The sequence below is a fragment of the Pezoporus flaviventris genome, unplaced genomic scaffold (assembly GCF_033815535.1).
Source record: "Pezoporus flaviventris isolate CSIRO_AGI_PZ_B2104156 unplaced genomic scaffold, CSIRO_AGI_Pfla_v1 ptg000041l, whole genome shotgun sequence".
Lineage (NCBI taxonomy): Eukaryota > Metazoa > Chordata > Aves > Psittaciformes > Psittacidae > Pezoporus > Pezoporus flaviventris.
Window position 1 is genome coordinate 11,543,047 of NW_026892589.1, and position 27,750 is coordinate 11,570,796.

At 55.8% G+C, this 27,750-nt stretch overlaps 1 protein-coding gene across 9 annotated transcripts in view; it reads left to right on the forward strand.

Moving 5' to 3' along the window:
- Positions 1-27,750, forward strand: part of NCOR2 (nuclear receptor corepressor 2) — a 161,940-nt gene that overhangs the window by 92,428 nt on the left and 41,762 nt on the right. For 8 of the 9 annotated variants that reach the window (XM_061466184.1, XM_061466189.1, XM_061466190.1 and 5 more), the window contains exons 14-17: positions 9,620-9,744; positions 10,626-10,798; positions 13,574-13,636; positions 22,303-22,445. In XM_061466184.1, coding sequence (XP_061322168.1) covers positions 9,620-9,744; positions 10,626-10,798; positions 13,574-13,636; positions 22,303-22,445 — 504 coding nt within the window. The remainder of the gene's footprint in view (positions 1-9,619; positions 9,745-10,625; positions 10,799-13,573; positions 13,637-22,302; positions 22,446-27,750) is intronic. The other variant, XM_061466186.1, reaches the window with a different exon arrangement.

The following is a 27,750-nucleotide window of genomic DNA, read 5'->3' on the forward strand; positions in this document are numbered from 1 at the left end:
CACGCTTCCTGTGTCAGTGCTGGTGAATTCCCAGGGGAGAATCCCTGGAGCTCCCCCGCAGTGCCTTGATGGGGAGGCGGCTGGTCATCCCGCCAGGAAAAGCCGCTCCAGCAGCGGGTCAGTCACCAGCGGCGATGAGCGGCCGAGGAGCCGCCTGCCCGCCCTGGGCTGACTCAGATGAAGTCATGTGTGGATGAATGGATGGAGGGATGGATGGATGGAGCGGGACGTGCCGTCACACCGTCCCCCTTGGCGCTGCTGTCAGACAGTGCTCATGTAGCCCCTGGCGGAAGGGCCCTGTGTGTGTGAGCGCTGATGCTTTCGAGGACTCACTCCATGGCACCCGGGGGGACCAGCTCCACCCCGACCCCCCATTTCTCCACTGGGGAGCAGTGCCAGAGCTGTACTGGCGGGGCTGGGCCCTGTGGTGTGACCTGGCCGGGCAGCCAGCGTGGTCCCTGCCAGGGCTGACAGCCTTTCCCAGGCCCACCCTCTTCCCGTCCCCTGCCAAAACCCAAATGGAATTATCCGTCCCGCCGCTGTCCCGCCCTCCCCAAACACAAACCATTCCCCTCGCTGACGCGGATAAACAGCCCCAGCCTGGAGCTGTATAAACAACACCAGTACTTGTTTCATGGAAGCCCTGTCCTGGCTGGCAGGGCTCGGACTGACACATGGGTGCTGCCTGCCCACAGGTCCCGTGGCTCCATGCTCCCCATCCCTGATGCAGGAGCAGAGCATCCGCTTAGGTCCAACCTTGCTGCGCCACCACCTCTCCTCCATCCGCAAGGATCGGGTCTGGAGCTCAGCGAGCTGCCTCTTACACTGCACATCATGCGTGTGCCCCTGCTCCACTGACTACAGTGGATAATGAGGTGAAGGGTATTTATATCTGGGAAGTGTTTGACTATGATCAATCAAGGGAGTGGCTCCTCATTAGTGACAAAGGACTCGACAGCTTCTCTTTCAGATGTGGGGAGATAACCTCTCATAAAATCCTGGTTTAATAATGCAGCCTCTCACCCTGAAACAGGCCTGGATGTGGCTGCTAAACTTTGCTGCCACAAACACCTGTAAATACATTCCGCAAGCATTTAAGCCTGTGCTGACTTTAGTGCCGTGTTTTAAAGAGTACTGGGGTTGTCTGCAGAGCAGGTTTGCGATGGAGCAGTTTGCCTGGGATGTCAGTGGCAGGGTGTGTTGTGATGGGATGTTGCTGTGAGGTGCCCTGCTTGCTGTCCTGTACCCCAGGTAAGCCCCATCCTGCTGTTGTGTGTAGACTGACCTCGCTGCCAGAACACCAGAGTGATTGAATTTGGCTCATCATCTGGCCAGGCCCAGATCTGCAGTGTGAGAGCACTGCTGGTGGCTGGGGAGACCTGCTCAGCCAGGCTGAGGCTGCAGGACCCATGAGAAGTCATCACATCTGGTCAGACCCTGTGGTCCTGGTGGTCCTGGTGCTGCTGGAGTGCAGCCTCCTGGGGAGAAATGTCTCGCATTTATCCCTTGGGTGCTTCTGTGTGATGCTGTTGAGCATCAGGGTGCCTGCGTAGAGATGGGAAGCTGTGAGAACAGCTAGTTTGAGCTAATATTGATCCTGTAACCTTCCATTGGCACCTGCTCTTTCCAGCTGGGCTCCCATACCCTGTCCCCCAGGTGTTCCCCGTGAGGTGCATCATGCCCATTCCTCCATTTCAAGGGCATTGCAGCTTTCCAAAGCCCTGCTGCCCCTCCAGGCAGCATAATCAGGCAAACACAATGGAAACTCACATTCCTGAAATCCCAGCTGCAGTTTTGGGGGTGATTAAATGAGAACGATGTGGCCATATTTGGGAAAAGAATCAAAGGATGCATTGCTGGGGGAGGATGGTCCCCAGGTCCCAGCACGGCCTCATGGGCTGCTGGCAGCGCAGGGTCAGCACAGAGACCTGCGTGCTTGGAGCAGGGACAGGCATCAGGCACGGGTTTGCTGATGGACCACTTGCTGATGGATCCTTTGACCACCACAACCAGGGTCTTCCATGCAGCTTGATTGCATCTGAGTTAGTGATAATACAAGTCACTTACAAGTGACGTGAACCCCCATTATGGTTGGCTCCCGAGTTGGGACTCGTGTTTCTCCAGCAGCAGGTTGATGCATCCTCCTGGCGAGCCTGCACCCATGTGAGTACTTCTCAAGACAGGGATTTGGGATCTGGGCTGAGCATTAGTGACCCTGGTGTTAATGCAGCATCTTCCCAGCGAGACGGGGAGTGATAGAGGCAGTTGGATTTTGGGATGAGTTGTTCTATTGGTTGTTGTGATCCAGGTTTGACTGGGAATGGATGGGAAGTATTCTGTGTCATTGCTAAGTTGCTGTCTAAAGCAAGCACAGCTGAAAATCCAGAGAAAGCTGCTCCAGATACAGGGTTTGCTTTGCCCCCACTGCATCTGTGGCATGCATGGATGCTGCTCTGCATCCCACGAGCTGCTGACCCGGCACCTTCCTCTGTTGGCTGTGCTCAGAGCAGGGTCGGCGTGCGGCCGGGGAGCTGCGAGCGGGGGGGGAGCAGGGTAAAGCAAACCACAGGGAAGAGAAAACACGTGTTCTCCGCCTGGGACAGAGCGGGGGCTCATCTCCAGTGCTTCCAAACATTACGCTCTCTTCCCCTCGGGTCATTTTCCCTTCGCGAGCAATCAAATCACTTGTTAAAAAAACTCAGCAGCGACCCAGAAAAGAAACATTTCCTCTTATGGAAAAGCCCTCGGTGGTTTAAGGAGGGAGCTGAGTGAGCAGGGTCCTGTAACAATCACTGAGACCAGGGAGCGAGCGGTGGGAAGGCACCAGCACCCGCTGAGCTGCACAGGGGCCCCTGCCCAGGGGGCTCTTGGTGCTGCCCGAGATGAGCCCATGCTCTGGTTGTGCCATGCCCTGGCGAGCGATGCTGCAGGGTCCAGCATCCCTAACAGTCGCACAGCCAGCCCCTCTCCTTGTCCCCAGCACGCTGCTCACCCCCAGGACCGGCAGCCTGGGACATGGCACAGGACTTTCCCATGGCACAGCAGGACAGCCCCACTGCGGCTGCCGGCGCTTTGCTGCTGGCACCGGCCGTGTCTTGTGGCCTGCGTGGTTCCTCCCGGGATGCTGGGCACAGCACCAGCCTTTTCCATCTCTGCCATGCAATGATTGCTGTCTTGTGGAGTTTATTGTTTACCAGCAGAGGAGCAGAGCAGCTCCAGGCCGTCGCGGTCGGGTTGTGTGCCGAGCGAGGCCCCCGTTCTGTATCGGTCTTATCAAATCCAAACCCTGGCCCTTTGATTCTTCAGCTCGCTTCCGCATCAAACCCAGCCCCGGGTGGAAGCGATCAAAGCCAAGTCGCCGGCAGACATTCCTCTTCCTCTCCTTGTTGTTTTGGCAGCGGCTTGTTTTGCTTTGTGGTTTCTCCCATGAGTGGAGGGTGCCATGCATGGTCGTGAGAAGCCAGGATGTGCAGTAGTGGGTGGCAGCGAGGGCTGAGGCGTTCCAGACCATTGGATCAGAGCCACTGGGCCCTGAGAGTTAGTTATGTGGTACATAAATGTATTTCTAAGCCATCCTTCCTGTGCTCCATATCCATCCATGGGATGGGTAGGGAAATGCAGGGAGCAGTGCTGTAACTGGCCATGCAGCATCAAACCTCAGTGGTGGGTGCTCCTACCTCTCTGCAGTGGCATCAACAAAAGGGGAAGGATGCTCCATGGGAGACCTCAGGTGTCTGGGCAGCCTGGTGGCTAAAGAGGAGGCTGGTGCTGAGTACGTGTCCTGGCTCCCATTGGTGTGATGAGCCAGAGGGAGAGTTTGAAAGCAGGTGGTAGGATGGATGTGAGTGGTGGAGAAGTCGTGGCTGTGTTATACCAGCCCTGCTCCTGGCAGAGATGCTCTGTTCAGTGTCCTATGGGGACCCAAGTGCCAAATCCTGATGACTGTGCCGCAGAGTGCCGTGCATCCTGCCCAGTGGTGCTGGTACAGGACCCTGTGGGACCTTCAGGGTGATGGCAGCAGGCCCTCATGCACACACATGGCCATCACAGCGTGCTGGGGCTCCCAGAGAAGCAGCAAAGCAAATCCCAGGCGCTCCTGGCCAGCCTAGCGCAGGCCTTTTGTTTTGGGCTTATCTCGAGCTGGTTTTAATTTGCTACTCCCTGATTGAGTGCAGTGACCTCGGCCTGAGCCTGCTCCGCAGCTGAGTGCCCCTCCAGAGCATCATAAATGCCACTGGTCTGAAGTCACCCGTGGGAGAAGCGCAGAGCTGGCGCCCTGCACGCAGGAGAGGCGGCACAGCGAGTGAGCGCTCCTGGCTGCTGCAGGGGATGGGGCTCGTGCCGAAGTCCCTGTCGAGGTGTGACACAATGTGACATGATGGGGAGAGGGTTATCAAGAGTCACCGCACTGCGAGCACATAGCAAGGGCTGTGCAAAGCTGCCTTCAAGCAAAACCCCTGGATCTTGCTGCCTGCGGTGCCAGTGGATGGGTTTGTGCAGCGCCAAAACCAGTTGCTCACGGCTCATTGTGGCACATGCGGCTCCCTCTGCCCATGGTTTGCTCCCTCCTGATGTAAGGAGCAGGCAGGAGTTGGTGGTTTCTGTGGTGTGTTCTTGTTCTGTAAGAGCCCATAATGATGGCAGTGGATGTGATGCACCTGCTGGCCGCCAAATGACATTCCCTGTGCAGCCAGGCTGGCCTCGAAACATGGTGTGAGAGAGGGGAGCTCTCACTCCCAGCTGGCACTTGGGCTCTTGCACAGTGCCATCACTGTGACCTGAGCCAGTTCCCTGCCAGCCTGTCCCACAGCAAGTGACATGGACAGGGATGGAAAGAGCTGGTTGTCCTGGGGTGGGAACAAGAGGGATGAGCCCAGCTAAACATCACATGGGAGCTGCTGCGAGAAGGTCCCCAGCAGTACCAGGGCTGGGGAACTGAGCCGTGCTGGTGACAGTGGTGTTCTGGTGTGTATTTTGAGGGTGCTGCACAGCAGGGAGTGGAGGGGGCTGTGAGTGACCTCGTTTGCAAGGTGCACAGTCTGGTGGTTAGCATTGGGATGCTCGTTGGGCAGCGAGTGAGGTTTGTGTGCTGGACTCTGGCATGGTCCCCACTCATCTCCCAGAGAAGGGGATGAGGAAGGCAGGAGCAGTCATTTTCCGGAGGTTTGCAAGTTTGGAAAATAAATAGCCCTGTGCCGTAGGTTAAGCTTGGCATCCTGGTGGATTAATCATGCTGGCTGCAGCCAGCACTGAGAGCCCCGGTGACGAGAGCTGTGGTTTATAGATGATGATTCATCGACTCGACTTAGAGCGACCACGTTATTCCAGCAGATTGCAAAATCATAAGAGGAATGTTGTGGTTAGTTTACGGCTTAACTATGCAAATCGTCAGGAAGCCTTCAGAGCCGGAGAATGTAAGGCACAGCGCGCCCGGATGGCTGGGCGGTGAGCAGGGGCCGGGAGCCGGCGATGGGGCTGTCGGGGACCGGCCGCTCACGGGAGCCAGGGAGCGGGGAGGTGAGTGATTTGGGATGGGGATGAGGGTCCGGAGCTCGCGGAGAGCCTGTGAGCAGGGTGCTGTGGATGCAGGGGGACACACTGCTGGCTGGGAAGGGGTTTCTGCCTGGTTTCAGTGTCTCCGTGCCAAGGCACCGGGTGTCTCCGTCAGGGCTGTGGAGGGTGAAGGTTGGGGAGCTGCTTTCCCCCACCTCCTCCTGTCCTCCCATCCTGCTTCCAGAAGCAGGCAGTGCTTCGGCAGAGGAAGTAAACAGAGTGGGAGGAGCTGCACCTCTTCCTTGCCGGGGCTTTTCTCTCCGGCAGAGCCATTGCTGGGCATGCAGTGAGCTGGTGATTCCTTGTCCGGGACTTACCTGGAAGCTGGTGTCCCCTGAAAGAATGCTCGGAGCTAGAGCTTTGGAGTGGCTGAAATCCCTGTGCCGTGCTCAATGGAGCTGGGCAGGGCGAGTGTCGCTCCGACGGGGAGCTGGGTGCTGGGGCAAGGGGGTGGCCGGTATTCCCGGGATGCTGGCAGCGCTCTGCTCCAATCCAGCTGCTCCAGGGCTGGTGGGAAGTCAGGATAGAGGAGAGCAGGTGTTTGTAATTACGGATCAGCTCATGCCGGAGCACAGGGAAGGAGGCCGCCCGTCCCCATGGACTCGGAGCAGCATCGGCCGCTCATCCCGTGTGCAGTTTTGTCCTGGGGCCTTTCTAAATAAACAGGATGTGTCGGCAGCAAAAACAAGCAGCAGCGATGTGAGGAGGAGGAAGGGTGGTCCAGCAGTTAGAGCGTCTGACCTGGGAGGGAGGGACGAGAGGGCCAGCCCTGCCCTCTGCCACAGGCATCTTCCCTGGCCTCGGGCATGTCCCTTCACCTTCTTGTGCAAGGTGGGGAGCACGTACCTGCTGGTGACAGGGTGCCTCATCCCCAGGGGGGCAGGGATATAGGTGGGGAGAGGTTGAAGCTTGCTGGGAGCTGAGCAGTTCTGGTGCTGGGCTTTGGTGTGTCCGCTAAGAGCTGACCCACCTGCTGGTCCACCTCTAACCGGGGCAGCGTGAATCAGAGGGAAACATCGGCTCGTAATTGGGGAAGCATTTCCTGGCCTGTCACGCTTTGGGATGGCGTCCCGTCCCTTGAATCATCCAGAGCTGGTCCGCGTCCAGCACTAAGAATAGCCTCCCCGTGTGCCGGGAGTGGGGGACCGCCCGGCCCATGGTCCCCTGGCTGTGGCTTCCCGGTGCTGTGCCGCGCCATGGTCCGGCTCCGATGCTGACCGGGCTGAGATTTGGGGTGGAGCAGGTAGCATGGGTAGGCTGAGGCAGCTGCTGTGGTTGGTCCCTGCGGGGTGTCCCACCTCCTTACTCCACGTGCTGTTTGCATCTGAGCTCTCACATGGTTGCATTCAGGACCCCAGGGTACCTGTTTCCCCACTTCAACCAGCTTCAACCAGCCCTGCAGCCTCCAGCCCAGCACATACCCCTGGGTGGGATGTGAGGTGTCACTCATGAGCGTGACCATCCCCAGAGGTACTTCCTGGGGTGTTCAGGGGGTGCCCCACACGTAACCAAGCCCTAGCATAGGGAATAAGCCATCACTGCATGCTTGCCAGGGTTCAAAGCAGCATTTGGCTCGAAGCCACCTTCACATGCAGACATGAGCACAGCCACGGGTGGAGCTGGGGACAGTTTTCCCAGCCATGGCCTCATGGTGATGGTGTTGCCCAATTTATGCGTTTCAGCCTGGCAGGTGAGAGCCAGCCAGTCCTGTCCCCTCCCGTCCTGTCCCGCTGCATAGGGTGCTGTGCCCTCCTGGCTCTCACTCCTGGTGTCGGGCACCCGTCGGGCTGGAGCAGGGCAATCACTAGAGGGCATCCTTGGATCGAGATGCTCCTCTGCAGTGGAAAAGCCCTAATTTGATGTCCTAGCAGGCTGGGCTTGAAACCTCCCAGAGGAGAGGGATGCACTGAAGCCAGGCCATGGGGTTTGCCAGTCCTTGCCATGCTGGAGCTCGGCAGATGCCTCTGCAGGGAAGCACCCACACTGCAGCATGAGCCACCATGGCCACTCGCACCTCTTCCCTGCCTTTCCACCCCTGCTCTTGCAGGCTGGCACAGGGAGATCCACGTTCCCAGCCTGTTCCTCTGGGGAGGAGCTGTGATGGCTGCTTGGGGTGACAGCCCCCTGGTTCAGACAAGCATGAAGACAAGATGAGATGATGTTGAAGTTTCCTTGGGAGCCCCCGGCAGCCTGGTGCAGGGGCAGGGGCTCAGACAGTCACCGCTGCAGAAGGGCTGGGTTTACACCCCAGGGACATGGGATCTTCAGGATGCAGGGATCCCCATCCCTCAGAAGAAAATATTCACAATGGGGTGATAGAAATACTGCGAAGCTCACCTGGGCTCCTCTCCCTTGCCAAAGCACTTGGTGAAGGGATGGGTGGTGACAGCAGAGCCTGCCCTCCTCTCCGCTGACCCTCAGAGGTGACAACCCTTATCCCATGGTGTTTGTTGGGGCTGAACCCATGCTCAGGGTTCACCCTGGTGTGACTCAGGGAGTCACCAGGTTCAGAGCAGCACTGGGGAGACCTGTGTGACAATGCCCCTTGCTCGTGTGCAGCCAGGCAGGATCCTGATCCGCCTCCTTCTCCCTGGGTTGGGGACTGGTGATGGCAGTGCCTGGCACGCCGGGTGCGATGCTGTTGTTGGCCATTTGCTGCAGGAGACAGCTCATTCCCCAGGCCTGAGAGATTTATGGACTGGAAAATCTTGTGTGTGACCGAGTGTGAACTGTTCCCCAGTTCCCCCTCCCCTGGATCTTCCCAGCCTTGCATCCCACGGAGCCGTTCCTTGGGGGTGCAGCGGGGGTGTGAGCTGATGTGGGTGCATTCAGCACGTGTGTTGGCATGGGGGTGCTGCAGGGGCTGGCCATGCCTGCCACACGTGTGCTGCTGAGCCGCGTCCCGGTGGCACAGCTGCCTCCCCTGTACAAGGAGGAACTGAAAGTCTGCAGGGATTCACTGATGGCAGCGCTGTGTTCTGAGGACTTGTGTTGAACCAGGGCCTGGAAGAATCAGCAGCTTGCTCGTTCAACTGCTCCACAGCCTGTTGTGACAGCTCCATGCTTCTTGTTTTAGCAACAGCTCCGGGGGGCAGAGGGTTTAGCTTGCACCCAGTGCCGCTGCTGCAGGGATGCCTGTGTTGGAGGCAGCCTCCCATATCAAGGACAGGCCTATCTTGCTGGATTGAGGGAGGCAGGGACACCTCATCCACGCTTGCCGAATGGCTGTGTGCCAGCCAGACCTGGCCACTTGGGACCATACTTTCTGCTGATAAATCTGCTTTAAGGCAATTTCCCCCCATTACATCACCGAACCCTTTCCCAAGGGATGGTGGAAGCCCTGCAACTTGGTCAGGGGCTGGGCGAGCCCAGGGTGGGTTTTCCTGGAGCAAGCAGCCAGGAGCAGGATGGTTTAATAAATCATTTCCGCCTCTAATTCCTACTTCTCTATGAAATGCCTCTCGGTTGCCAGTCGCCAGAGGGAAGGGAGGTCAGGGGAACTAGGCCTCCCCAGCATCCTCCTTCCTGCAGCTGTTGAAACAAAATCCAGAGCTATTATAATCACCGTGTCCCTCCCTCGGGTACCATGGCCCGGGCGATAGAGTTGGAGCAGTTGGGGTGCATGACCATGTCAGATGCTTGAGGAAGAGATCGCAGCATTGGTATTGCTGAGTCTCAGGGCATCTCTGGTGCCCCCATCTCCTTCATGCTCCAGCAAAATGAATCCCACCAGCTGCAAATCGTGATTGCAAATCGTGACAATCATCATCTGCAGGGAACAGGGGGTTGTTCTCACCTCCCTGCTCACTGCCTGCCCCGGGGGAGCCCCTGGGGCTGTCCCACTGCTTGCAACAGGAGCCCAGACTCCCCCTGATCTCCCCGGAAGGCTTTCAGCCTCCATGGCCTCTGCAAGCACCCTGCTGTACTCTCTGCCTGCAGCACTCTTTCCTCTTGGCCGCTCGCCCCCAGCATTGTTTCGAGGCGTTTGTTTAGGTTGGCCCAGGTGCTGCGATGAATCCGCCTCAGCACTGAGGGGTTGTTTTGTTTTACGTCCCTTGTTTTGCAGCAGCAGCAGCAAATGCCCCGGAGCGGCCAAGAAGATAAAGATGAAAAAGAGAAAGAGAAGGAGAAAGAGGGAGAGAAGGAGGAAGACAAGCAGGAAACAGAGAACGACAAAGAGGAACTGACCAAGTAAGGACAATCCCTCCCTGCCTGCTGAGGGGCTGGGGATGTGGTGGTGGGATGCAGCATTAGGATGCAGTGGTTGGATCTAACATAGTTCAGGGCTGCCTGACCCCGTGCAGGACCATGTGTGCCGACTGCACCTCCTCCGCAGGGAGGGAAGAGCAGAGCCTGCTCTCCTCTTCATTCCTCATCCCAGCTGCTCCCAACCTTGGAAAACAACTCTGATAAGCTCTTTTATATATATAAACCCAATCAACCCACAAAGCCCCTCTGATCCTCCAGCTTGTTTTGCTGTTGTGAGAGCCTCTGGGAGCCAGAGAAGCAATCTGGGCGCAGCCGAGCGCGGCACTTCACCTTTAGCATTATTGATGGCAACGTGAGCGCTCCCAGATGAAGGGCTTCAGCCAGCCCTGCCTCCCTCACACCAAACAGGGAGTGTCGGAGCCGTGGCGGGGAAAGGTTGGCACGCAGACCGCTAGCTATCTGTAATGGGCTTAATACTTGGTTTAAAAGAACATCTGGCTTCATTATATCTAGGCTGCAAAGACATTTACCAGCAGGTCCTTTCAGGAAGATAAATGAGGAGGAGGCAGGGATGAATTTGAATGGTCTGGTATTAAACCTGTCTCCGTCAGGTCTCTGCGTGCACTTGGTGGTGGAGCTGCAGCCAGCTGCAGAAAGAAAGCCCCACCACAAATCACCCCACCGCCAATCCCAGCCAGGAAAAGAGCCTGTGTGTGCAAAAACAAATGCAGACCTGCTCTCCCCTCCACCTCCAAAGACCCAGCAGAAACCCCTCATCCCCAAACACGTGCAGAGGAATAATTGCTTGACCTAAAACTCAGACCAACCACGGGGGTTTTTCCCTTTCCTCCCTGATTTTGCAGGGACAAGAACGACGACACATCCGGGGAAGACAATGATGAGAAGGAAACGGTCACCTCCAAGGGTCGGAAAACTGCCAACAGCCAGGGCAGGCGCAAGGGCCGCATCACCCGCTCCATGGCCAATGAAGCCAACAACGAGGAGGCGACCGCCCCGCAGCAGAGCGCGGAGCTCGGTAGGTAGCAGTGGGCATGGGGATGGGGAGATCTTGGCACAGCTTTTTGGTTGTCCTCTCTGGTGTGATGGGGCATCACCGTGCTCTGCTCCCTGCTCACAGAGGAGGGTTTTCCTTCATGGAATCCTCCGTTTTGGGGAGCAACAGTGAGGTTTCTCCATCTCACAAATTACCCAGTTCACCCAGATAGAGCAGAGCCATATGCAAGCTTGGCCTGTCCTGGCTGTTGGTGTGGTTTATGGCCTCAGAGAGGAAGTACTGCAGGACAAAAAGAGGGTTTTCAGAAGCACTTTTGGCTGCGTTCATGCAGAGCTTGTGTCCCTCCTGCACCCAGAGATGTGTTTCCCTCTGCAGTAGTTTGGGCTTTGAGTACCCCTGATCTCTGCCTAGGAGCCTGCTTTGCCATCCTGGGCTTGCCCAGTCTCTGCCAGTTCTCCTGCCCTCTCTGTTTCCAAACCTGCCTGGAGCTTGAGCAGCTGCAGCCTGTGGGGTTTGTGACCCCCTGGCCTTGGGAATTTGGCTGGTCCCTTCCCATCTCTGCAGCTGAAGGACGTGGTGAGGGGGGCAGCGGGTCACGGCTGACGTCATGCGTGTGCACTCAGGTTGCTCTTGTTTATCCCAAAAAGCAGCATTTTCTGTGCTGGTCCCTAGTGCCCTGGCTAGCAAGCAGGGCTAGCTAGGCCCCCTGACCCATGGCTGCGAGCATGATGCTGCCAGTCCCAGGCTAGATGGGAATCCATGGCAGCATCCGCAGCCCCGCATCAGGTGCATCTGCCTCTCACATCTGCAGCATCCGTAGTGGCCACCTTGGGAAACGGCTCATGGATTGACTTACAAAAGCCTTACATCAAGGAATTTGGCTGGTTTTCCTATACTTTACTCTTACCAAGTACAAAATTATTACTGTGCTACCTAGAGGCAAGTAAAAATAAAAGCAGGGTGACTCCTCTCCGTTTCCTTGCTCTGCAGTTTCTTGCTTGTTCTGTTCCGTGTGCTATAAATCACCCGGAGGTGTTTCGCCTCCCTGTTCCTCTGCTGACAACTGGCTGAAGCCTTGATTGCGAGTGCTGTTTTCATACAGGCGATATAAATAGTTCCCGGCACAACAGAGCCCTCTCTCCCTCTCCAACTTGTTAAGCAATGCTGCAAAGAAGCAGCAGATAATGGCAGAAACTTAGATGGGAATTCTTTTTTATCCCAGCATCTCGGAGTCCTTCATAAACTTCGCTGCAAACGCAGAGGAAAAGACTTTAGACTGTGTTAAATTGGGAAGAGGGAATGGATCGATTCCAGTGACATATCTGAGCAATTGGTTTCACTTCATGTCTCTCTAATAGTGCTTTAATTTAGGTTGGCTAAGAAAGTTATTGCATTTTAAATACCAATTGAACATTAAAAAACAACACAAAACTGTATTGTGGTTTAACTGCAGCGTGCCGGAGCTCCCCGTAGGCATCTGTTTCATAACTGAGCAACCTCAGTAAATACCATCAATCAAAGCAAACGGGCCGTTTCTTTGACATTTCTTTCCCATACAATAACAGGGATCCTCCAGCTGAGCGAGGGGCCTGGCAGCATGTTGGGGACACTCTCTTTTGCGTAAACCAGCATCGTGGCCCTGGCTCTGCCCGCAGCCAAGTCTCCATTTCCCTCCCTCTTGGCCAGCATCCCAAGGGGAAAAGGCCTAGGGGAAGGCTTTGACCTGCACGGACTTACAGGAGGTGGCACCTGCAGTTGTGCTCAGCCAGCTGTGAAGGAGATGCCTCTTCCCAATGCAGAGGGCATCAGAGCCCGCACTGTACTATCACAGGGTCTCAGCTTCTTATTGAGCTTCTTGGAAGATGCTTCCTTCTCTCTTTACCCATATCCTTTATCCTGAACCTATCAGCCTGTTTTCCATTTTGAAAGGACACTGTCAAAACATCTCTCATCACTGTTGAAATAATGCTTCGCCTGTTGTTTGGAGTAATAACCCCTTGGCAGACTGAGCCGGAAATCTGTTTCCTTACCAAGTTGCTTTTTGCCTCTGACTCACACCCTGGTTTGTTATTGTACGGTTCACTCTAGTGCCAGGCTGCCAACAGGACTGTTGCATAGTGAAGGCTTTATGCAGGGCCTCGGTGTCCCCAGCACTGTGCTTGGGAGGGGGGAGAGGAGGAGCCTCAGGTGCTGACATCCCTCTCCCGGCTGGAGCAGCACATCCCCTTGTGGTGGGTGCTGCTCTGGGGGAGCCCTCAGTATGGGTGGAAATGGCTCTGAGCTGTCCAAGAGCCTGGTGATGGCATGGTCAAGCATGGTCAACTCCCATGATGGATGCGGTCAGCCAGTCACCACCGTGGTGATGCTGTTCTCTGCCTGCGCCGAGGGTGATGGTCCCTCCCTGCGTCTGCCACTTCCAAAGCACACAGCCGAAGCCAGCTCCGTCTTTGGTACCTGTTGTTGGCGGGCCAGAGTGCGTGGCACCAAATCAGCAGGAAATCTGCTGCCACCCTCAAGCCATCTGGCTTCTCTTCCAGTCCCAAAGTAGAGGTTTTGCATCACTGAGATGTGTCCCAGGGAGGGTGCTGTGCATGGGTTACTGTGGTGTGGAAAAGACTTGAGAGCCTGCACCGCAACAGCCCTCCCTGCAGGAGTGGTTATGCACCACACAGCTTTTTGTTGTGCCTGTAGGGAACAGGGCATAGGATGGGGTTTGTGCATTTGGGTATCTGAGCTCCCTGGGCTTGCTGGCTCCCACTCACAACTGACTGCTTTCTTTTTCTTCCTCCTTTCCAGCTTCTCTTGAGATGAATGAAAGCTCTCGCTGGACCGAAGAGGAGATGGAGACAGCTAAAAAAGGTGAGCCATTTGTTTTCTTGCTGCTATTTGTTCTGCTGGAGCTAACCCAGCAATCAGGGATGGATGGTGTCTGAGTGCTGCAGTCGGTGCAGGGTGGCAGCCCTGAGCCGCGGGGCTGGATTCTGCCTGTCCTGTTGCTGGTTTATTCCAGTGAGACTCAGGAGTTGTTTGGGAGAGGCAGGCAATGGTGTGCCCAGCCTCTCCAGCCCTGTGCTGACACCAAGGATGTCTGGGCTGTGGCTGGAGCCTGGCATGTCCTGCAAGGCAGGAGCTGGTCATAGGAGAGCAGGAAGGCACCTTGCCTGGTGCTTGTTGCAGCTTCTGCTGCTCGTAGCACGAGGTGCAGCTTCACCCCTCTCTCCAGGGGTTTGTGCTGTTGGTGTGATGTGTTCCAGATGTGCTCAGAGCATTCACAGCTCTGAGGCTTGGGGAGAGGACAGTGCACTCCGCAGGCACGTGTTGGGGACTCACAGTGCCGGGCTGCGGGCAGCGTGGGGTGACTTTACATCCTGGAGCTGATTCAAAACCTTTGCTGAGACCGTGTTTAAAAAGTGCTGAGTGTAGCAGAGCCCTTCTTGCCACTTCCCCTCCTCGTGCCGCTCCTGCGCCAGCTCTTTTCGCGGCTTTCGGTCCTTTGCCAAAGTCACGTCCTGTTGATGGGCTGTCGAGCTCGTGTCCCCAGCCCGTGCATCCCACTCGCATCACTGCCGGCTCTCCTGGCCCGGTGAGGGCTGTAAGTGGGAAATTAAAATGGAAATGAGCGTGCCGTGTGGGCATGGCAAAGGCAAACAGGCCTGTTAGCAGGTTCGGCTCGCCTTGGAAAATGCACCTGCTGCTGCAATGGTGATTACACGTTGTGGAGCGCCGGCTGCCCAGGTGCTGGTGGGAGCCGTGGGCTTGGATTACTTTGCCTGTGAATATCCCAAAGTGTTTGGCTCACTCTCCTTTAAGCTGTTCCAACCCTCTTTACAAGCCGGTGCCAATCCTGCGCGTCACTGAGCGCGGCTCTCTATAGACACAAAACTTAATAGATAGACTTTAATCAACCCAACTGGCCCGGGGCCAGGCAGTGGGGCGAGCAGGTGCTGAGCAGGGGAGGGTCGTTGGAAGGATTTTATCCGGGCGCTGCTTTGTTTTGGAGATCTCATCTGGTTGTTTAAAAGTGCCTCTTGCTGTTTTATGCTGGAGGTGCGCTTAAGGAGTCTTAAAACCAGCTGCCAAAGCCTGTGTGGAGGAAGGATGAGGTGTGGGAGCACGTAGCATTATTCCAGCCCAGGGGCCAGGACAAGGCAGGGAGATTTGCTGGTGTAAAGCCCGATTGCTGATGTTTTCCCCCTCCATTACAACCTGGGAAACTGAGATTGCAACAGCAGACTTGTGCAGAGAAGCCAAATTCCCCTTTGCCAGGAAGCAGACACTTTAATGCTTCAAACTGGCTCTATTTGGTATTTCCAGGGACCGGTGCAGTGGGGCTTTCCAACTGCAAACTGAAAGGCTGGAGGTAACGTCAGGGGCTGGAGGAGGTGGTGGGCACCCAGCACAGAGACATGGGTGCCATCCTTCTCACTGTAAGGACTCAGCTGTTAAAAGCTCTTCCCTGGTGCTGGTAGCAGCCTGAGCCCACAGCGGCTGGTTCAGGGAGTTTAACAAGATGTGAGTCCTATGGAACATCAGCCCTAATGCCCTGGGGTGCTTGATCTGATGGGGACGGTGTTCTCTGCTCCCAGCGCCCACCAACAGGGAGATCAGCCTGGCCTTGCTGTTCACCCCTGGCATTTTCATGCAGGGCATTAAACCCCATGTCATTCCTGTAAGGGAAAACAGGCGTGGGACAGTGAGATGCAAGGGTTGTCTGCTCTGCTCCAGAATCACAGAGCTGCATGGAGAGTTCCAAGTGGGAAGAGGCAGGACTGTGTCTGTAGGAAGAGACAATAAAGGGGAGTACCATGTTATTAAAGTTAACTAGGGGAACGAAAACCTAGCGAGAGGAAAGTTCTTGCTTAATGACACTTTCATTACGCAATAAACTTTGATTCACCAGTCTGTCAAAATGTGCAGAGATTGCTGTAATGACAGGGGAGCGTGTTCTCCTGGCCCTGCCTCCCTGCACCGCTGCCGTGATCCTGAAAGCAGGAGGTTTTCATTAAGCACCCGGTGTTGCAGGGCTGAACTCGATGAACCGGGAGGTTCCGGCATGACCTTTGTTAGTCTGTAAAGTCTGGTCTCTCTTCTCGCCCAAGTCTGGGTTTTCCCCTTGGCATCTAACAAGTGGTTTTGTTCTTTGTAATGAGGCGTTGTGGAAATGGCAGTTTCTTGCTCACCTGAGGTGTTCCCAGCCTTGCTGAGGGCGTTCTGCGCTTCTTGCCCTTGCAGCAAGGCCAGCTTCTGGCTCCATATGCCTTTTCCTGGGCCTTTTGGGATGGATTCAGCTTGATGGAGTGGAGGGTTGGGCATGAATGTAAAAAGCTGATGACAGAGAGTTAAATAACCCATCAAGACTCCTGAATAGTTCATTTTGGGTATATGTAAAATATTTCCTTGGATACAGAAGATATTCTTTCAAGGGCTGATTTTCAGTTCTGACAACAACCAGCTCAGCAAGATGAGTTTTGGACTGACCTGAACCATTTTTTTTCCAGTCTCATTCTGTTCATGAAACTAAAGTGGATTACTTAAAACAAAATACACTTACTTCTTCAGATTACACACACCCAACCCCACTGACACAAAAGCCCTCTCAGCATCTCCCATCACCTTTAGAACGCAGCTGCCTTTCAGCGCACTGTCTCATGGTGCAGGATCCTTCTGGAGCCTGAGTGCGTGTGTAGACACACACACAATTGTGTGCTCCTCCAACCCTCATTTGGGTTTGCACTGTTGTTCCTAACGAGCTGCTGGATGAAGGGCAGGGAGAGGCAGGTCTGTTGGGTCTTTGCTTTTTCCTCCATCACTTCTTGGCAGGGCAGCTCTTGCTCTCACAAGGGACCAGCAGCTCCATACCTTCCTCCCTTCATCTCTCCTGTGCTCATGCTGGAGCCTTTCCCTCTCCAGTCAGAGACGTTTAGTGCTGTAAAAACCTGCTGATGGTAGTAAGTGTGGGCTGGAGAAGGTGTTTTGCAGCCTGTGCTGGTCGCTGTGTGTTGTCCCCTCTCTGGCCCTGGGGTGGGATGTGCCTTGAGGTTCCCCACTTGGGTGCTCTCCATCCAGGCTGGGTGCAAGGGGAGCTCAGAGCACAGCCTCCCAGAATACGGGATCTGCCTGCTCTGAGCAAGCCATGTGTTTGCCATGGAGTTTGTACAAGTGACATGGTGGAAATCATTGGGATGGGGTGGATTGTGTGCCACAAGGGCAGAGCTGCATCCAAGACAGTAATTGACCCTAATGCTTGTCCTGGAAGAGCTGTGATCAGCTGTGGTCCCATCCCAAACATCCCAGGCTGGTGCTTTGCTGCTCTTCAGGCAGGGTGTTATCCCGGGATAGTGTCTGTAGTGCTCCTGCTTGCTGTTCCCCCAGAGCTGTGCTTTGTGCTGCTGTTGGCTGAATGTTTCTCGAGCGTGTAGGAGCAAACTGCGAGGATTTGCTTAGTGAGTGTCAGTGAATGAAACACAAAAGGCCTGTCAGGGGGAACTGCTGGGTAATTACTATAATTTACAGCCTACATTTTAATTTTGAGCGTTATTTTTTCAACAATAAGGGAGCAGGAATAATATCCAAACCAGGTGAAGGCAGAGAGCTGGGTCCACCAGGAGCAGCTGCTTCACGTGTGCTCACTGCCTTGTACTGGAGACTCCAGTGTCCCCAGCCAGACCAGAGGGGATAGCACCTCTGAGGGAGGAGGCTTCCCATCCCCTCGCAGGGCCAAAGGATGGAGACGCAGCACACAAGGAGGGTTGTGGTACAAGGGAGAGAGCTGGGCAAGTCTGTGGTCAGGGCACAGGCTTGATGCAGCAGAAGGTTGATGCTCAGAAGGGGAGATCTGGGAACTGAGGGTCCCCATCCAGGGCCAGTGGAGCGGGAAGATAGCACTAGTGCTGAGCTGGCCAGGGGTCCCAACTCCATGTCCATGCCTCATTTGGTGGCACTGCTTCCCTATGGAGAGGGGGCGTGATATATGTGAAGACTGTTGTGAAGCACATCAGAAGCATGGTTGCATCCAGCCACTGAGGGAGAGGTCCATCAGGAGCATGACAGCCTGGTTTCAAGGAAGGAAGAGCATCACCCATCATTGCAGCAAGATCACACCAAGCTGGCTGCCTGCGTGATGGTCCCTCTGGCAATGCCTCTGGCGCCTGCAGGGACATGGGCTTCCCTCTGCGCCCTGTCCTCACTGCTCTCCTTAGGAACCCAGTGCTCATCCAGCTCTGCCCTCACTGACTCCATGGACCTGGAGAAGTTACCTTCCTTGGGAATCAGTTCTCCCACATGCTGCAAAGTGCCCTGAGATCAGTGGAGGAAAGCAGTGTTGCGGTGCGCTAATTCAGCTTAGCAATGCCAACCACGCTGTCAGGATGCATTGGGTTCCAAAGTGCCAATCTTTTTGCGGTATGGGGTTATGGCATGTTTTGGCTGTGCTATAGTGAGAACTGCCTCCATCCTTGCTCCCAAGAGGTTTCATGGGTGCAAGAGGGGCTGGAGGATTGCACCAGGTACTGTCAGGCATAGGGGAATGAGATCACTTAGTTCTTCCCGTGTAACCGTGATCTGATAATCCACGAGCGCCCATTAAGGGACCTTTTTATGGATTCCCTCCACCCTTGCCGAGCCCTGAATGGAGCAGGGCAGCCATGCTGGATAGCCTTGGAACTCTGCAGACAGCCGATGGGGCACGAGCTGATGGCCCCTGCTGCCCTCCGGTTTCTCCTCTGCACTCCAAGATGTTCTCCAGGCTTCTCCTCCCTTTCACCCTCTGCTTCCTGGTACCGGAGAAGAAGCCCCGGTGCACCCATAGTGAGACCAATGCCAATCCTCTCCCTATCCCTTCCCCGGGGCAGCAGGACCGAGGTGTGCCAGGGTGCCACGGCATCCCGCCAGCGTGCCACTGGGCTCGCCAGCGCGCACATCCCCAAAGAAAAGCGCCTTTGATTCACTTGAGAGCGGAGGAAACTATTAGCCAAGCTTTGTTTTCCTGGATCCCTCCCCCTGCCGCTGACATTCAGACGAGAGCGAGGGAGACAGAAAGTGAGAGAGGGAGGCGGGAGCGGGTGCCAAGCGGCCGCACCCCTTGTCAGCTTGGGTCAGCGCCACGTTCGTTATTAATGCTCTGTCTAGAGGTCACATTCAGATGCAACGAGCCCTGGGTCAGCCAGAGGAACAGATTAGAGCTCGCTCGCTGCTCCGCCACATACCGACGGCACCGGCTCCCCGTCCTCGGGCTGGCAGGAGCGGAGCCGCGGCGCGCAGCCGGCTGCTCCCTCCCCTTTGCCTTGCTCCTGCCTTTTTTTCCTCTTGTTTTTAATTATTATTATTTCTTGGCAACGTCTGGCATCTCCTGAAGCCGCGCAGCCTCCCCGTAGCCCTGAGCGAGGAGGTGAGGTAGGGGAGAAAACACTGGAGGCGCTTCCATCCACGTTAAACAACCGCGGCTGCGGAGGGTTGGAAAGCTCCGGCGAGCCGGAGGAGCGCAGAGGACGCCGGAGGGAAGAGCGCTGGGGCCGGAGCATGTGTTCCCACCAACTTCTGCCATCGGGGTCAGGAGTCTTCCGCCTGTGACCTGGTTTCCAGCCCCGGAGCCCACTCGCTCGCCGCTCTCGGCCGCCCATGGCTCTGAAATCCTCTCGCCCCCAGGATTTAAGGAACCGGCTTTGCTTTCTTCTCTGTCTCCGGCTGCTGCGAGGGAGCGAAAGCAAAATGCGTGGGGAGGGTGTGAGCGGAGCACTCGCAGCGCTTCGCAGCGGGCTGCCGTGCCCGGGGGGGCTTTGAAGAAGTGCCCCGACGCCCGCGTCCTTCCCAGCCTGCCCGCTGCACGCTCCGGGCACGCTCCCTGCCCGCCGGAGCCGGACCCGGAGCACGTAAGTCCCGGCTTTGGGGTCCGAAGGATGGGGTTAACCTCAGCGGTTGCGTTGTAGCTGCGTGCCTGCGGGCAGCCCCTGCGTCCGGAGCCCCCGCCCCAGCCAGCGCAGCCTGCCTTGAGATCTGATAACTCAGTTAGTCATAGTTTCAGTTGCGCTGCGGAACCGAGGGCTGCGCGGTGCCGAGGCGGGCTGGGGAGCACGGCACAGAGGCTGTGGGGGTGCAGAGGCTCCGTGCTGGTGGAGCTCAGCAAACCAGGGTGCCTGAGAAGCCGAGGGCTTACTGGCAGGTCCTGGGGTGTCTCGGTTGGTCCCTCCCCAGAGGATTGCAGTGTGGGTGCAGGTGCTGCTGTTTTGCTCTGGGTTTCGTGTAAAGGGAAGAGCTGGGCTGCCTGCCGGGTCCCGCAGGCAGGGGCTGCAGCAGCTTCGTCTTCATGAGCCCAGCACGGACACAGCCACCTGCTCCGTGGCTGCAGGCACCTCAGGGGAAAGGGCAGCCAGGAGCTGGCATCACCCGCGGCTTGCAAAGGTCACACCGTGCTGGGGACTGTTTGCACTGGCATCCATCACCCCCCAGCCCCGAGCTGTGCTGTGCCGCATCCCGCTTCCCGGGTGGCACAGCATCTCGCCCTCTGGAGCTGCCAGTGTTGCAGGGCTTTGCCTGGGGGGCAGCAAGTGACGCCCCGGCTGTCACACTTGGTGCAGGGCCACCAGCGCTGTGATGAGCAAAACCGGGGTTGAGCTGCTTGTTTGCTTTGGACAGCAGCAGTGGGTTGTGACACAGGGGGTAGGTTGTGACACAGGGGACTGTCCTGTGTTCCCCTGCAGCTTTCTGCAACAGTGGGGGGAGGACTCCCACCCCGGCTTGTTATCTGTCATGGTTGGTGGCCGGACATCCCTTTTTGTGTTTATTATTGTATCTGAGAAGTCCCAGCTTGCCAGCGGGGTGATGGAGGTCGTGGGTTTGGCTTAAGCGAGGCTGGGAGTTGCAGAGTTAAAGCTCAAACTTGTTTCTTGGCTTGCCACAGCCTTTTGTGGTGCTCAGCGCTGTGTGATGCCTGCCTCTTTACATGCAATTTGATAAGCCCTGGTGCTGGGACCGGGCAGGATACAGGCACCGGCTGGATGTTAACTCCTGCTGTGCTGGGTACTGGGTTTATCCAGGATGTGGGAAGCAGAGAGGGGGGGGGTTCATCTCTCCTGGGGTACGTGGTGCAGGGCTCACACACACTGGTGGAGGTGTGTCCGTCTGGCTCTCATTGCTTGTGTCTGTGCTGAGATCAGTCTGTTCTAGGGTGGGTTTGTTGTTGGGCTGACACTTAGGTCTGAGCTGGTGCTTGGGGCAGAGCCACGTTCAGGAGCCTGAACATGGCACTCATCGTGGTCCTGAGCCCCATGGCATCAGAGCAGCCAGGGGAGGGGTTGGGGATGAACAACAGAGATACCCAGGCAGTGTCTCTTCCCAGGCTCTGTGATTGGTGGCTTCTGGGCAGAAAACCCCCTAACAAAAGAGGGTGATGCCCTTGGCAGGTTCTTTCCCTGCTGGTTTTCATCTTGAAGTCACCTTTGTGGCAGTACCTTGCCCCTGGGCTCAGTGTCTGCATCCTGTGCAGGGATGCTTTGGTGCAGGGGAGGATCAGGGGAGTTTTTGGCCTGAGTGTGGCATCATGTGGGCAGCCAGGATCCAGCCAGACCGGCAGGACCCAGCTGGACTGGCAGCATCTGGCAGGCTGGTGGCAGCTCTGGCTCCACTGGGCACCATGGGAAGCACCAGCCATGCACCAGGAAGGACTGCTGGCAATGGGGCTTTATTTCCCAGCAAGCCTGGATTGTGCCCACCTGGATCTTGTCCAAGAGCCTGGGATGGAGGGACCAGGGAACTGCTGTGCCTGCCTGTGTGCTGTGGTTGTGAGCTGCAGGACCAGGGGTGTCCAGGACACCCCTGTGGAGCCCGCAAGGACACAGGGTGCTGACTTGTTCCTTCCTCCTCATCTTCCTCCACCCTGCTGGGTTGCCCCAGCGCTGGCAGGAGCCTCATGCTCGGGTGGCACCATCTGGCCAGGATTGCCAGCCCTTGGCTTGGTGCCTGACCTGGGAAGCTGGTTGTGCTCACTGAGCCTGTGATCAGCACTAATCCGCAGCACGCCTCTTCCCAGCCCAGGACATCACCTGGGTTTCCCTGCCTGGGATCTTCCTCCCCATCCGTAACAGGACCTCATGCTCCAACCCCCTGAACTGCCTTGTCACCCTGTTCAGTGTCATCACTGGGGCACAGGAGGGTGGGAAGAGCCTTTGCTTCATGCTAGGGACTAAGAGCTGCTGTCCTAAGTTGTCGTGGTCATGCCAATGCCTCCTGCAGCCATCCCAAAGGGAAGGGAGTGCTGCTCACCTTCCTGACTGCCTGGTGGCTGGCCGAGACGTGGCTGTGGGACGTATTTTGTTCCAGAGGTGGTTAGCATAGTGCCTTTTTTCCCTCTTGGAAAATAAAACAGCCTCTTCTAGGCCAGGGGATGACCTACGAAGCCGTTCAGACGGGTGCTAGTGACCATATTGTTCCTGTGGAGTTTGGCTTGTGCAGAGGATGTTTCCCATCCTGTGTGGATAATGCTGCCATTATGTGAGTGTATCTGGTGTTAAATCCTTGCTCTGTATCCGCAGGTCTCCTTGAGCATGGGCGGAACTGGTCGGCCATTGCCAGGATGGTGGGCTCCAAGACCGTGTCACAGTGCAAAAACTTCTACTTCAACTACAAGAAGAGGCAGAACCTGGACGAGATCCTACAGCAACACAAACTGAAAATGGTGAGAGCCCCATCGCAGCCCACATCGGCCTGTGTCAGTCTTTCCCAGCAAGTGCTTGCGTGCTTCCCACATCCAAGGGGGGCCTTCATCATCTTGGAGGGAAAGCTGTGGGGAGCGGGAAGTGGTGCAGGAAAGGGTTGCCCACCCATCTGTCCCTGGGAGGTCTGGAGGAGGGAGAGCTGCTGTGTGGGAGATGCCTGGGCATCTGGAGTGCGGCTGGTACGCAGGGAGATAAGGAGCAGCAGGAGAAGCGGGGCTGCTCCTTGTTAATCCAGGGCGTGAGCTCAGTCCTGGCTGCGCAGATATTTTGCTGCTGGTGAGGTTGTGCTTTTCCACCCTGGCAAGGCCACACAGTTCTGTGCCTTGCAGGTACCCCAGTTACCTGGTGAACTGCCAGTTTGTTCCAGAGGAATTCAGCGGTTTAGGACCAAAAGGCTGGTCCCAACATGGATGTAGCTTCTCTTTGGGGCTGCAGGCAGATGCGCACATCCCTCCGTGCCTCAGATTCTTCATCTGAAGGGGCTAATGCTGCTTCTTTCCTAGCATGTGGTGCAGAGTGTGAATGAAGAGGGGCTTGCTTGATGTTCTGGAGATAGGATGGACTGCTAAGAGCAACTTAAGCATTATAATTATTTCATTTGTAGAGTATCCTGGGGTTCCCAGTTTCTGGCTAATAGAATTCACATGGCTAAACCCCAAGGGGTGCTTTGAAAATGCAAAGGACAATGTTCAATGCAGGAATCTCTCCAAGCAAGCTATTACAGCAAGAGTAAAAAGACAGACAGGAAAACATTCAATGACTCACGCAGGAATTTAATATCCTAGTCAGTCTATAGGAATGAGAGAAAGGGAAGACATCGGCGATTCTTTATTAATTCTCTATGCACAGACACTCCTGTGTTCCCATGTTTCACCCAATTGTTTTTAGAAACAAAGCAAACAAACTGTATAAAAGACCCCCAAACCGATAGAAAGGCTGGGATGAAATGTGCATCAAGCCCTCGGAATATAAAATGTTCCATCAGAAAGAAATCATTGTTCATTACTGGGGAGAATCTGAAATCAGCTCATACAGCTTAACTGGCAGTGCAACCGGTGTGTGTTCATTTACTCCGCTTCATAATGTTGCAGAAATTATATCACGGAAGTGTTTTTCTGCAGAGCCACATTTTTCCCTGCATCCGTCCCTCCAAGGCAGCCGCTAGACTTCTCCCGTCTAATTGCTCACTCTCACTTGCAGTTTATATCAGCATCATCATTTTAGGTTTTGAGCATTGGAGGCTATGGGATTCGGTTGTGGAGAAGAACAATGAACATTCAGCTGTTATTTATTGTGCTCTATTGTTTTGTGGCAACAGCAGATGCCAGAAAGCTGAATAAAGTAAAAGAACAACTGAGATTAAATTGCCATAGACCTTCCTTCCTGACTCCTAAATATATTCCCAACCAAACCAAGCCTCCAAATCTCATCCTATACCCAGTAGTCATCCGTGACCTCTGCGGAGGGAGCATGTGGTGAGGCAGCGTGGCATCTCCTAGTTCTTCCATGACATTCCCAGGTTATTCCCTGACCTCACCACCACCAGCTATTGCTGATGCTGTGCGGAGAAACACAGGGGCTCTGCTTTTCCTCCTCTCACTTAATGAGGGTAAACTTAATTAGCAGATCTCACTCGTTTCCCACATGGGGCTCATTAATACTGCAGCTTCCTCGTCCAGGTGGGTGTGACACAGGGTTTCAGCAGTGTGCAGGTGACTTGGAGTTGCTGCAGGGACAGGCAGGGAGCAGTGACCGGTGTGGGATGGGAAGCAGAGCCTGGCAGGGTCCCTCTGTCCCCAAAGTGTGGTGCAGAGCATGATGTCCCCACTCCCTGTGCTAGGACAGTCCTAGGTGGGATGGGGCTGTGTGTTTTAGAGGCCCCTTGTACTCTTTTGTGCTGGCCAGAGCCCAAGGAGCTCTGGGGATGGGGGGAACTTCCCTCTGAGCATCCAGGGAGCATTCAGCATTAGGAGGTAGAAGGGTTTGGGTTGCAATGGGCAAAGGTGTGTGACATGGTGATGCTCCTTTTCCACCTCTCCAGAGCCCGCATGGTCCATACACTCCTACGTGCCATGTTGGGGGTTTTCATTTGAAGACCCATCTTTTTGCTGGAGAGGTTCTTAACCCAGGAAAGGAGCATGCAGGGGCTGAGGAGCTGTGTCAGCACACGCAGCCCTATTCCTCCTCTTCCCTGAGCTGCTTAGCACTCACAAGACCCTTGTCCTGCCTGTTTGAGGAGGGAAATTCCACTTTGGTCCTAGCTCAACAAAGCTGGATGCTGCAGATCCTCACCCTCCTCCCTTTCAAGCACCTCCATGGATCAGGGTGTCCTTGCCAGCCGGCTGCACCGTGGGACAGGCAGCCTGTTACTGCTGGGGCAGGGTCAGGCTACCTTGAGGCTTTGCTTTATCTGCCCCACTGTGTGTTTTGGCTTGGGTTCACTGCCGAGCACTCGGCTGTGGCCCAGGCATCAGCGTCACTTAGCCTTGAAATTGTGCATGCTGCGCTCTCTAGTATCAGTGTTTGAGGAAAGCAGAGCTTTGGGATGCACGGTGTCCTTCGAGCTGCTCTTTTTGTTAGGGGTTGCAGACTAGGCACTGTCTTCACTAAGACCTCTTGGCGGTGTGATTATCACTTTAGTGTAGTGATTGCTGGGGCTTGTTTTGGCTTGTGCAACAAAGATGGGCGAGTTGCTCCTAAGTTGATCCTGCTTGAAGGACGAATCCTTTGGACCAGTCTTGAGCAATGTTTCTTAAATTCCTTGCTTTTTGAGTGGTGCTGGCTTTGCACAACAAAGCTGCTTCGGGAGGACAGCCGGGTGGCATCTTCTTCTGGAGGGTGAACAAGTCTGCCTTGCCTTGGTGCAGAGCCTTGGCCTTGGGATGGGGAACTGAGACCCTCCTGAGCACGGTGGCAGAGAAGTCCTGCCTGTGGGGTCACCACTGCCTCTTCCCATGGCTGCTGCCTGCTTCTGTGGCAGGGCATAGGAGTCACTCTGTGGTTAGTCCTGGTCCTGGTGCAGTCTCAGATACACATCGTTATGTCACATCAGTCTGGCACTGCCAGGTCCTGCTCTTAGGAACGGCTGATGCTGATGGGAGGTACCCGTATTGATGTCTCCGTGTCAGTAAGAGGGTTTGGAAGCTGTTTTGGCTGTTGCTGCCACATCAGATGGTGAGTACAAGGAGAGACCAAATTTGTCGGGGTGGGTGCTCTGCCTGCGAGGTAGAAAACCAGAGAGATGGGCAGTGAACTTGAGTGGTGGGAGGCAGTGCCCAGTGCCTGGGTGGTGAGGGAAGAGCTGCCCATCCCTGCCAGGCTGGGAGTCAGCGTGATGGGGCTGGCTGGGTTCCTGGTAACCCGGGAGGGCAGCACGGAGGAGCAGGCATGGAGAACCCCTCATGCTGGGTTCAGTGCCCTCGCTGTGCACAGCCCATCTCCTCAGTGGTCTTGGCAAGGCAGACTGCAGAAGTAGCACCAAGTGCTGGATGCTCCTGCAGAAGTACCTGGTGTCAGGTAGGGAGTAGAGACCCCGTGGGCTGGTATAGCACAAAGTGAGCATCAGGGTGCTCATAGCAAATGGTCCTGGCACCTTCCCCTGGCCTTGCTGGTAATTGCTTCGATTAAGAGTATGTTATGAGACAGGAGATGCCTGGTCCCAGGCAGGGCTCACAGAGACACTTCGATGTCTGCTGCAGTGTTGGTTAGGATCCCATGTCAGCTGTGGGAGCCCCGTGATTCATTACGGAGGCAGAAAGGGACCCCTTTCCAGGGCTGGGTGCCAGGAGCAAGACTGCACGAGGGGGCTGGTGCTGTTAGCATTAGAAGAGGTGGTGGCTTGAACATATCTCTAGATGTAGCTGGGATCTGCTGCCTGGATTTCACATAATTTCCCTAAATAACAGCAGTGGTGCTTGCCAGGAGAGGGACCAACAGTGCCTCCAGGGCAGCTCATTGACAGCCCCCAGGACCTGGCCAAGTAGGGTGCTGAGGCAGAGGCTGGTTCCCAGCTAAATCCCCAGTGAGGAGCCTGCTCCTGCCCGCGGCTGAGTCACGGACCCATGAGTAAGAGGCAGAGAAGTCTTTGCCATAGTAACGTCAGCGCTTTGTCACCACATGAGCGTGATGGGGAACTGCTGCTTCAGACAGAAACGTGCGAGTGCTGAATCGGTGCTGGGGCAGAGGCGCGGACACCGGCACTGCCAGGGCATCGCCGCTGGGATGGGGTGAGGGCATCACAGAGCTCTGCCTTCCGCCCACTGCTGCTCTGAGCCTCCACAGAGCCCTTCCTGAAGTGCCTTTTTCCCCTCTCTCCTGCCCAGCTTGATAAAAATAGACTTTGAGCAAGCAGCGTTTCCAAGCAAAAAGCAGTTGTATTTGTTTGTTTTATCTGGAAGTTTTCTAAAGGGTTGAAAAGTTGCAGGGTTGGGGGGAAGAGAAGCGAGGGGAAGGGGGGAGCAGCTCTTCCCAGCACAGAGGTCCCGCAGCAAAGTTAACGTTTCCACCATGGCTTTATCTTTTCATCCATGTAAATAAACATCCTACACGCGTCATTCTTGTGGGGTTTGCAGGGAGAGCCGGAGATGATGGGCCTGTTCCTACTGGTAATATTTACTCAAGCAACAAGAGCAGGAAACAATAGCAAAGCTGAGACTTTTCCTTTGGGTCGGTGGGAGGGAGCAGCTGTCTGCACCCTCATGGCTGTGGCACGTGCCCCAGCGAGCAGGGACGGGGCTGTCTCAGGGCAGGACGGGGGCACCATGCAGCTCACCTTTGGGTTGCTGTGCTGCATGGACCATTCCCAGCATGGGAATCAAAGTCCTTTGGTAGCGCCGGCCAGGAAAGCTGATGTGTGGAAGTGTTGGTTGGGGTATGTGGGGCATCAGCTTCGTTATCTGCGATGAGCGTCAGGCCGTGGCCTCTCGTGTTTGTGTAGCTGCAGGTTGCGCCTGGAAATGCGCAAGATGAGCACGTTGTGTGCGTGTAATGCACGGACACGGGACCACCAGGCTCTGCCAGCCCTGTCCTGGTGACTTCTGAGTGTGTCACTTGTCTTCCTGTCCGTGACGTTGCTGCTGTATAGGCGCAGTGACACCTGAGGCTGGAGCTCAGCGTGGAGCCAGGCTGGCCATTGCGTGTTGAACGATGGTGAGCCCAGGCTGCTGGGCTTCGGGCAGGCAAGGCCAGTCCCAAGAGTCAATAATGGCAGTGGGGAGGGCGATGGCAGTGCTGGCATTTCTCTTGGCCCTTTGGGCAGGACCGGTG